Source organism: Alligator sinensis, unplaced genomic scaffold (genome assembly GCF_000455745.1).
Source record: "Alligator sinensis unplaced genomic scaffold, ASM45574v1 scaffold1240_1, whole genome shotgun sequence".
In the NCBI taxonomy this organism is placed as follows: domain Eukaryota; kingdom Metazoa; phylum Chordata; order Crocodylia; family Alligatoridae; genus Alligator; species Alligator sinensis.
Genome location: NW_005842245.1, coordinates 1805176 through 1816975, shown reverse-complemented (window position 1 = coordinate 1816975; position 11800 = coordinate 1805176). Strand labels below are relative to the sequence as shown.

Genomic DNA, 11800 nt, shown 5'->3' with positions numbered 1-11800 from the left:
GGCTGACTTAAAAATGTCCAGCCCCTCCAGCAGCTCCCTAACTAGATTCTCACTTCACTTGGGCTCAGGTGTGCCTCCCTCGGGGCCCGATGGGGTCCTAGCAGGGAGGTGGCAGTTCTGGTCCTTACTGAGGAAGACAGAGGCAAAGAAATCATTAAATATGTTGGCTTTGTCATCTGGTGTGACAACCAGATTCCCCGTCGCGTCCTGCAAGGGCCCCACATTACCCGGGGCCTTCTTTTTACTCCCTATGTATTTAAAAAAGGACTTCTTGTTGTCCTTAATCCGGGAAGCTAGTCCCAGTTCCATCTCTGCCTTGGCCTTCCTAACTACCCCCCTACACCCCAGAGCAATTGCCGAATAGTCCTCCTTGGTGATGACCCCTCCTTTCCATTGGGAGTAAGCCTCCTTTTTAGCAAGGAGACATTCCCGGATGTTTTTGGTGAGTCATGGAGGCTTGTATGCTCTCCTGCCCCCTTTGATCCTCATCGGGACTACCTTCTTTTGGGCTTGGAGGATCGTCTCCTTAAGGAGCGACCACTCCCCTTGAATACCCGGCTTTCCTCCCCTCTGAGACTTCAGCGCTTCTCCAACTATCCTCCTTAGCTCATTGAAGTTCGCCCTCCTAAAATCTAGGGCCACAGCCTGACTGCTTGCCTTTGCCACCTTGCGCTGAATGGTGAATTCCAGCAGGCAGTGGTCACTGTCGCCCAGGGGGTCAAGCACCCGCAGCCCCCTCACCAGGTTGGGTGCCTCACCATGAGGCACCCAACCATTGCACACTGCATCCAGAGTGTGGGCAGCTTGGATCCTCACCCTCCCAGCTGTGCATGCCATGCAGGAAGCACACCCACACCCCCACAGTACAGGCAGGTGGGTCCTGGATCCCATCACACAACCCACATAGCCAAGGGTAGGGTGCTGCACACGCAATGTCCACAGCTGGGAAAAGGGGGGAAGCTTGGCAGCCCAGCTCTGTCCCTGCAAGACATGCTCACTAATTAAGCAGTTCACTCCCCTCCACTCCCCACAGCACATCAGCTTGGCTCCATCCAACCCTAGCCACTGTGGTGGATACAATACCCCTTCCCTCTCCTGGGAGCATGCACCATCCACCAGCATGCAGTGGAGGGAGCCTGGTTCCCTTCTTTGCTTTTCCTGCTTGTGCAGCTCGGGCACTCCAGTCCCTCCCACATGGTAACTCTTCTGGATTCAGCCTTTGGGCCACCAGTTGGATAGCCCTGTTCTACATGCAATATGAAACATTTCCTTGGAGCGCTAATATGAAAATGAAATAAAATTACAAGGCCAAATTCTTTCCTAACTTATAAAGAGCCAAGGAAGAAAAGTTTCCCAAGAATTTTTTTTGAAGATTCTGCCAAACCATTCCTTCAAAGTAGGGGGGGAAGTTCCCCTTTTTATATTAAGCCTGATGGATTCTAGGGGCTCAGTGGAAGGCCAAGGCAATCGGTGTGTGGAGACTCCATTCATTTACATTGCTTTTGGCCTGGCTCCCTGACCACAACAGCCCTCAGCAGGGCTATGCAGACTGAAGCTCTATTACTTTTGTTGGAGAAGGTCGGCAGAGCACAAGTGAATTCCTCTGGCTTTGTCTCAGGTCTTCCCACTCATGTCCCATCCTACTCACATTTCCACCCAGCTCACCTAGTCTTTGCTGCATCCCCCCTGCATAGATCTCTGATGATAGGGAAAGAAGTCTCTGACCGAACAGTGTAGTCTATTAAGGAATGGATGTGCAGAGAAAGATAGCTGTCTGTCTTCATATCAAGCAGGATATAAAATTCTCCTGTAATATGCAGCACTGGGAGAAACATTAGTGCAGCTGAATGTTTTTGAAATTTCACATCCCCAACTCTTTGAGGATATGCTCTCCTCCATTACATAGCACACCTCCCTCTTCTGAGCCTGTGGAAGGAGTAGCCTTACCCCCACAGCAAACAGTTCTAATCTGTCCTGGGGAAGAACTGAGGAGCCTTCCCTGGGACCTTTGGCACTAGGGCTCTAGTGATCTGGAGGTCCCATTCCAGACCAAGAGTTAGAGGGGGACCAATAAATGTGGCAAAAGTTCCACCTGCAAACTAGAAACTTTGCATTCATTGCTAATGGAAACCATCAGTAATACCTCTTGAAGGGAAGGATCTGGGGCCCAGACATGAGGTTCAGATTTTGTGACTTCATAAAAGCCATTGTCACATATCAGGAAGAGGTCCTGGAGCCTGCTACAAAGCACATAACTGTTCCTGAGCACACGTGACTTCTGCTCGCATTTCCCAGACAATCCATTGAAATCTACTTATTTTACACACCACACCCATCCATGCCCCCATCCCTTGGGCTGGCTCAAAGTGCTCTCTTTATGAAGAAAAGACTCAAACAATGGGACCCAGTTTACCTTCTGATGGGTTTATCTATGGAAGGATAGTATGCACCCCTTTGTTCTCTAAATAGGAAACAAGTATTATGCACACAGATGATAATGCTCTTAAAGAAAAAAAAAGTTCAAAGCTTGCCTCAAAAGCTTCAGTCCTCAGGATTTTGACAACTATCTGGTTTGGATAATCCAGATTTTAGCTTCAGATTTCAAGCAATATTATGGGCTTTGATTCACCAAAGCAGCAATATTCACACAGGCTCTCTACTGACTTTGAAATGCATGGGATGGCTGTGTGGGCTTCCCAAAGGGAGTATAATCCAAATACAGAGAAGTTAGCAACAGTACAAAAGTAGTGTACCTAGCAAATTATGCCTATTGAAAGGGACTGAGAGAAAGACAGAAGAGAAATAACAAGATAAAGCTGTAAGAGAGCAACTCACACCTGTTTATTGAATGGTAATTTATACTGCTTTGCACAAACCACTTTTAGACTTAATATAAAATAATTCCCATAGGTACCCATGATTAAATCTTAGATGATATTATCTATGTGTACTATAGAACTAACAATGTGTTATGATTATATAACCTTTGGGGAAAAATATACACATTACATGTGGATTAGGTATGTTTATAGCATACAGAATATACTCATATTTATTTTAAATGGAGAGATCCCATAAACTAAACAATAAAAGATCCCTATTAAAATGACCTATAGATTAAACATTGTACCTGAGGTATTGTGTTTATCGTTGTATACACACACATGCATGTATATGTATATAAACATATACATGTTTATGTGAATTTAATGCAGATAAACTCCCTGGGCACATCCAGATGAGCACGTACATGTGGTCTGTGGCACCTCAAACCTGTTTGGGGCACTGCAAACTGCACATGGTGACTGTGAAACTGTGTGCTGCACTGCCAATTTGCAGCATGGTGCCAAAATTTGATAGCACAATGCCTTGGTATTAAAAAAACCCCAACAAAACACCACAAAAAGCAGGGTGACATGCAGCAGCGGCGTGCGCCATCAAAAATGGAGCCTGGACGTCGAGCCACACTCTGGCTGCTGGCCAGGCTCCATGCAGCCAGGTCAGCATTGCTGCTACTCCAGGAGCCCCCAGAATCACAAGTAATGCTACTGAGGCCAGCACAGGTACTGGCCCCAGCCTCCCCTACCCTATCTGGACCAATTTGGTGTGCTGGAGTGCACATGCAGGGGTGTGCCCTGGGGTACAAAGCAACAGCACAAATGTATGCCACTGCTTTCTCTGGCCCTGGAAATACATGCCTCTGAACGTGGGGATGAGCCCCTATGATTAACTGCATTGTGCATACAATTTTAGCTGCCCAGCGTACATTCTGCCTACTTCTCCTAAAGGCTACAGACTGTTAGCAGCCTCAGAGAGCTGCTATTTGTTTCAAAAGCAATCTGAAAGAGAAGAAATATGTCCTCCTAATATATGTACTTCCTTTCCCAAAAAGTTACATTTATCTGAGATGTAATGTAGAACAGACATCAGTAAATTCTGAGTCAGTAGTTAAATTTCATAGATTCATAGACATTAGGGCTGGAAGGGACCCCGGAGGATCATCAAGTCCAGGCCCCTGCCCCACGGGCAGGAAGTCAGCAGGGATCATAGGATCCCACCAAGATAAACATTCAAATGTACCTTGAAGGCATTCAAAGTAGGTGCTTGAACCACCTCCAGCGGCAGTCTATTCCAAACCTTGGGGGTTCGGACAGTAAAGAAGAAGTTCTTCTGTATGTCCAGCCTGAAATGGTCATGGAGGAATTTGTGACTGTTCGACCTTGTCATCCCTTGGGGTACTCTGCTGAACATACATTCCCCCAGATCCTGGTGAGCACCCATGATAAACGTATAGGTGGCCACCAGATCACCCCTGAGCCTGCACTTTTCTAGGCTGAAGAGTCCCATGGCTCTCATGAGTTGTTTTAAGGTACAACCCTTCAAGGTTAGAGATGAGAGTTTTATTTTACTGGGAAAAGGAGTTTCTCAGTTGGAAAACTGTTGCATCTAGCCCAGGGAGATCCCAAGACACTGACTCTTAAAGTCCCATCATTGTGAGCCACAGAAAACATATTTTAGGTTGCTTTAAAGAAGTTTCTAAAATTACATTAGTTATAATTTTCCTTAGCCACTGGTCATTATCCTGTGGTGCTTATGGCACTAAGAATATCTGGCTTTACAGAGGGAAGATAATAAGAAACAGTATCAATAAATAATACTGTCTAGAATATTTTAATATATTTTATTTGTGTAAAATATGCGAGCTATGCTGAATATACTTCTGCTCAGCTCACAAGTATGGCATAAAGCAGACATTCCAAACTCATACAACCACAGTTTTTTGAAAACCAAACCACACCATTGCATATTATTACAGTTCTTCTGAAACTATGTGTGTGGAGGGACTTTTCACATAATCTTACTTAACATGCTGTCTGATATACACGGAACAGAAAATTTATAAAAAAATATATAAGGTGCTGAATTCCTTCAGTCTTTAGGAAAACATTATATGACATTCTTCAGTTTTATCTGTAATGCCATATAACCTGTATCTTAAAGGCTCAAAGGAGGAGAGTAAGATTATGTGGGCAATCTGATCTTGGTCATTTTCAGACTCTAAGGTGCTTAGCAGTGCAATCCTAATGCTTCCTTAACACACTGAAATCCAAGCTTCAGTTTCTCCAGCACGGAACAGGAGTGGTAGCCACTCTTGAGTCATTTCTATAGCCTCACCAATTGGGTTTTATTGTCAAAACATAACAGAACTATTCAAATGTAAAGAAGCTACACTCCACACATCCCTCTCAACCAAACGGCCTGGACTTCCTCACCTCAGGATGGGGGACTCAGCTAAGCAATTCACAGTTATTTGTTCATAGCAGAGTACATATTCTTGCATCTCTTCCCTTCACCACCTTCTTGGGAGCCTTTTTAAACTTCCCATTGCTTTTCCTTTTAAGGGGTAGCCGCCCAACTTTTAAATGGAAGTTTATAGAGTGATCTTAACTTTGAACACTTTGACTCAAGATCTCTGAACTCGCCCATGCCATGCAACCAAGATCTACTAGAGATTTATTGTTGTGAAAACCTTAAGAGGCATTCACAGCTCACATCATATGAGCACACAACGTTTAGTTTAGTGGAACTTACTCACAGGAGGAGACCTCATAACTAGTACAGGCTGTCTTTCCACACTCCTTAGCTGCTTTGTAGCTAAAGAGACATTTGGGAATTTTAAGGAATTTGCAAGAGGGATTTTGTGCTACGGAAAGATGGCATAGGAAACAGGAGAGCCACTGAAACTGAAACTTAGTATGCACACACGTGTACTCACGCACATTATATATATTGGACTCCTATATGGCCGATGTCGTGTTTTAATGTAAAAAAATGTGATGGAGTCATTAAAAAATGTGATGCTGGCCCTAGATAAGTTCAGTCAGACCATGGTAATCCCAGATACAGATCACACAATATCCAAGCCACCCTGAATAACGTGACACCAGAGCTGGGTGGCCTGAAAAAGAGTGTGCACTTTAAACCAGATCTGCTCTGACAGAAGGACAATCACAACATCATGATTAAAATGGTTCCATTTTAATCAGTATCTACATTTTTGAGTGGTCAACATGCTAGCAAGAACCATGTATTTAGATATTATAATGTACTTAATCTTAGAAACTGGTAAACATTTATATTTCAGTACATTATTTAAACAATGTTTCTTTAACTGTGTTTATGAACATACAGTTTGCTCTGTTAATAATCCTGATAATGAAGTGTACTGTCCTTAATGGCTTAAGGAATTCTTGCTTGTTGTAATGATTTGCAAGCCATCAATGTTCTGCTGATGGTTATTTACCATATTTTTATTTAATATCATGAAGCCAATTGTTAAACTATAAAGGGTATCCTGCATAAGTGCTGCAAATTATATTGGATATCACTGCTTTAGTTGCTTCTTTTCTTTGCAGTGGTTAGTCTGAATAAGAATTTTATTACATGCCTGCTTCATTTGCGAGTCTGAGGCCCCTCTACATGTTACATATATTATGCAATGAATTGATTAATTGTGAAGACCACGCATGCAAAGTAAGACCAGCTACACATGCAAAGTCATCATCACATGATAAAAATAAATATCCAGTGATAAAAAGAGCCAACCAGATATAAAATTAGTGCTTAAAATGTGCAACAACTCTATAGCTGGTTTCTGTCCAGCTTTAATTTGAATGTGTAGCAGGACCCTGAGTTTAATTCAAGCAATATTAAAAATGAAATCAAAACATTATGCTAATTCGAAACTGATTTTATGATTTAATTCTATTAAACTGTAGAGTACCAAAGGGGCTATAAATATTCTACATGTTGCAATGTGTGTGGCTGGTGAACAGCTTGTGGAAATAGAAACTATAACACATGTTTGAGCTAAAGGGGAAAAAAAACCTATTTCTATTAAAATTACATCTCTGATCAGTATGCCAGACAAAAAAAAAAAAAGGAAGAAGAAGCAACAGCAGCACCCTGGCCTCCAGATGCAGAAAAAGAACATTCTTGTTCAGATCTAAATCACAGTACTAACTCCAGAACACGGGCTGGTGTAATGGGAGGCATTCAGCTCTGCCACTGATCTCCATTTTGCAAAAGGGGCTGGAAAGAAGAATTTGTGACAGTGCTTTAAGAGTCAAGCCTCTGTTCTGTTTCCACCTAGCCCTGCTTTTTCGGGACAGCGACTACTACCTTAAGTGGCCATTACACAGGATATGCCGGGATAGAGGCTACCTACAAACTCCTTGCCCATTGTGCATACATACCAGAGAAAGGAAGATAGGGCCCTAGATGAACTGTGAAGAAAACTATTATTTTGGATTTTCTCTGCTATGGAACAAGTCTTATTACAATCCCAGTTCATTACTGTGCTCCACTGCGTTAAGTGGAGATTCATACTTTGGCGTGCAAAACCTGGACAATGTGGTAACAGAGCCATGCCACCTCTATGCTTTGCAGAGGGGTTTACTCATCATTAGACATGTCTACAAGGGGAGCAAGCAGGATACAAAAGCACAAACATTTAGCTATGATATCATTTCAAACTCATAGCTCTAGATAACTGAAAATAATAAATAAGTGGACCTTATTTGATTGCATTAGCTATCCCAAAAATGAGGGCTCCTTTCTGCCACCCATTTTAGTTTAGCACCAGTGGATGAATGTACAGAGCATATAAATCTATCAATTAATAAATACACATCCTTTTTTCCCTCTTATTATATAATTCTCAGCATCTATAAACATTAAGATGTATACCTATTCAAATATTAAGGCACTTTAATACTCTAACAAATTTGTGCCACCCTTTTCATGAAAATAGTTGTAAACATGGGTTTGTACATATATGGTACCCATGTGTTTAGTGATCTTTAATGCACTTATTGTTACAAATGTACTTGAAGGCCAGAAGCACTATTATTCTCCTTTTACATATGGAAGCACAGAGAAATTAGGGGCTCATCTACACTGTCATCTACACCTTGGCCATGTGTTCTGTTTCTACGCATGCCAAACCCTTGACATGAAGTGGTATATGTGCTTATAGTATTCCTGAGCATGCACTGAGGGGACAGCCTAAAGTCCAACAGCCTAAGATGATACTAAAGTTTGAATTCAGGGTCACCATAAGGCAGTTACACTACACCTTTTCTTGGTGTGGCATGGAGAGTGCACAGATAAGTCCTAAAGGTCAGATTTTAAAGGTATTTAGAGTCCTAGGGATGGAGATAGGTATTTGTAGGCCTTTCAAAAGAGCTTAGGTGGCTAATTTTAATAGTGATGAGACACCAAGCCACTATTAAGAATCTGGCCCTGACTTGTGTCTAGTCATCTAAAGGGCCCGTGGTGTAACAAGGAACTGAACTTTGGTATCTCAAAGGCTTGAGCTGGTACCTTAATCAAGAGAGTCCCTTTCTCCTCTGCTAGTTGTGCTTGGGCCAGAATGGTGCAAAGCCAGCAAAACAAACCACGCAAACGGAACTGTTTTTCAGCGTTTTTCCTTATTTTTTTTGTTATAAAGTGAACACAGCAGAATTCCAAGAAACAAGTGAGGAACATGCCATCATTAGCAGCTGTCATTACCTTGTGTGCGGACAGGATCTGACATAGGGCTGGGATCGCTCAGACCTTGAGGGTTGATAGCTCTCACCATAAACAAATAAATCGTATTGGGCCGGAGTCCTCTGACAGTGTAGAGTGTTGTCTTTACATGATTAGCCACTGTTTGCCAGCTATTGCTCACAGATTGGCTGCAATAAAAACACAGTTATAGACTACAGATTAAAGCAAAAGGAAAGAGCATTATAAAATTGATTTGGGTATTAATCTCATGGTAAGGATATCTACTCGAAAAATTATTAAACTCAGTGAAAGAAACAATTCTGCTGTTTTCAATTAGTTCATCAGGATATGTAGGTCACAGTATAAAGCAAAACAATAGTGCCATCAAAAATATTTCAAACCAGCAGAAGTGAAAGCCATTGCTAATACATTATATTGCACTAAATAAATACCTGCAAAAGGAACAGACGTGGGAAAAAGAAAAAGGTAAATTTGAATGATAAATGGGAACCTCTTGAACATAAACCTCTGAAAAGAATAAACCTGTTAAAAGAATAATTTTCTATACTACAGAGTAAATTATACCAATAAATTGTCCTCCTGAAAGAAAATCCATATTCAAAATTACGAAAGAGCCTTTCTAAAATACATCTGTAAAAGAAGAAAAATGTATGAATGTTTTTCCTGTAGTTAAGCTTTTGATCTGACTGCTCTATACAGAGAATACAACTCTTTGCAGCTGTAGATACCTCGTATGATTGCTAAAATAGCTCTTAATATAAATATACAGCTTTTGTTAGAGTCATTGATGGGATGTCACCGTAGTTTATCCAAGGTCAAATGGGAACCTTTACTAAGGTTAAAGAGAGAATTTGAATCCATAGCTGTCCATCTTCTATTATTCATTACAAAGTCTTTAATCAAACCAAATGGAAAAATGATGGAAAGGTAGCCACTATTTTGTTTAAATTATTTTGTATAAACAATCAGAATGTTAGAAAATAAGCACATTGGAAGTTATAGAATTATTTTTCATTTAGGTTTAGAAATGACTCCTATGCATATATACAGGAAGAGTAGTCAGCATTTGGACTTTCTTAGCTTTTCTACATTTTGATTTACTTCTAAATTCTAAAATGTACTAATTAAAAAGAAAATTAGGTCACCTTACATATTCATTACTTTGAAGAAAATGATGTACTTTGATTAAAAAATTGCTCAAGCATGTGCGTAACTTTAAGCAAATAAGCAGCCCATTGATACATGGATAAAATTGGGCTTACGCTTAAATAACCTTCTGAATCCGGCTTACTTCTCCATGAGGATGAGCATTGCAATCCTAGGAACTACAGAACATGGACTGATCTCTCAGTGATCCGATGTCTGCTTTCTGAATGCTATATTTCATTTTCCATAGCATTAATATACAGGAAATTAAAATATTTGTATTCTGTTCAGTTTCTGCTTTTTGAAGACCAAGGCTTACATTAAATGTGCAAGGCTTAGGGAATCTTAATTATTTTTTTCTGGTTTGCACAACCCCAATTAAACAATTTCCTATTACATTATCTAACTTGAATATCACCATTCTCCCTGGAAATGCTTAGTAATGATCAGGATTAAGAAAAAAGGATGAGTGAACACATAGCCCAGCTAACCTACTACTGACCTAAAGAAATAGTCAAGCACTTGTCTAACCTTTTTACTTGGAAATGGGTGGCTAATAAGAAAAAAAAAAATCATGAAGATTAAAAATGTATTTCTTGCCATCAAAGATAAAGTCTTTAATGAGTTCACTGAATTTGCAGATGTCCATAAATGTATTTCCATATCAGGAGACACTAGGGTTTAAACAAAGTTAGAAAAGAAAGAGATTAGAAGTGGAATAATTCACATACCTAAAAGCCTCAATGATATATGCACTAGCTGCTAGGCTTCCAGGGGTGCCTGGCTGCCAGGACAAAGTGACACTGTTCTTGGTAACATCTGTGACCTGAGGTTTGGATGGTGGTCCAGGAAGGTCATTTATATCATAATTTTTACTGACTGTTGCTCCTCCAGACTCTGAAAGGGAGAAATATAAAATATTGAATTCTTCCCCCCTTGATTGTGTAATTTTTGTTAAAATAAAAGAGAGAATAAAGATACAACAAAAGTATATTCAATTTAGTCAACACAACGGTACCAATCCATATTGCAGTGACTCAACATATATCTTGAGTTAATATACGTGAATTTAGTGCTACCATTTGAGGCATGCATTTTTGGTTGCTGTGATGCCAAAGAAAGTGATAGGATGAAAAGTATATTAAGAGATAGTATGTTAAGAGATAGCACCACTCAAAAGTGAAGCTGGGCCACCTGGACCCATGCTCTGGCCAGCACAGTGCTGGCCCCTGCCTCTCCTACCCGACCTGGGGTAACCTGCCGCACACTAAAATGTGCATGGCACAGGAGTTCCCCAGGAAGAAGTAGTGGTGGTGCAAGGTGCACTGCTGCTATTTGTCCCTGGGTAACCAAATGGCCATGCTCATCTGGATGCAGCCTAGAAGTCTCAATCTTAGAACCTTTTAACACAGTGATTTTTCTTGTTGACTCACAATGCTGTAAGACAGTGAGCACTTTCATATTGTGCCAAGTGCCAAACAAGCTCAATATGTGACTTACCTGTCACCTCTAACACAGCACTCCAAGATGTCTCCCCACTGGAACTTGTGGCCACACAGGTATAAGTACCAGTATCAGATAGCTAGGCATATAAAAATGGTTAATGACATTTTTGACGACCTGCTAACATTAACTGACACAACCATCTCCTTAACTACTTTTCCCCTAAATATTTCTTGGTGTAAAATAAGAGAGATTTAGCCTACATTTTACAGCAGACTAAAAGACATCAGACATTTCTCAAAAAATCATTTAATGGTGGCTTACTTTTAAAGAACTATAATAAGATTACTTGGTTCTAATAGTTGTGCTCTGTATTTTCTCTCACCACAGACAAGTTATTGTAATTCTCATATTGCTAATGGAACTAGCATTGGGTAGGGGCATTACAGAATGGTTATTTACATCTAAAAAAGACAAATTTTAAGACAGAACTAAACTAGGTGAATTCAAGAAATAACATATCAATTTAATTGTAAACATGACAATTTTTTTTTTGGTGAAACTGGTGCCCTAGCAGGTATTAAGTCTGTCATTCATAATCCTGTGACTGCCTAGACTCTTAGTTTCCAATCCCAGC

The 11800-nt window shown here is 40.6% G+C and overlaps 1 protein-coding gene across 1 annotated transcript in view; it reads right to left on the bottom strand.

The window, feature by feature from the left end:
- The window catches only part of LOC102386520 (roundabout homolog 2), a gene marked incomplete at its 3' end in the record, with an annotated part of 550382 nt that overhangs the window by 10251 nt on the left and 528331 nt on the right, over positions 1-11800 (bottom strand). The window contains exons 11-13 of the mRNA XM_006027470.3: positions 11221-11302; positions 10452-10617; positions 8575-8741 (exon numbers count right to left, since the gene is read on the bottom strand). Of these exons, the coding sequence (XP_006027532.1) occupies positions 8575-8741; positions 10452-10617; positions 11221-11302 (415 nt within the window). The remainder of the gene's footprint in view (positions 1-8574; positions 8742-10451; positions 10618-11220; positions 11303-11800) is intronic.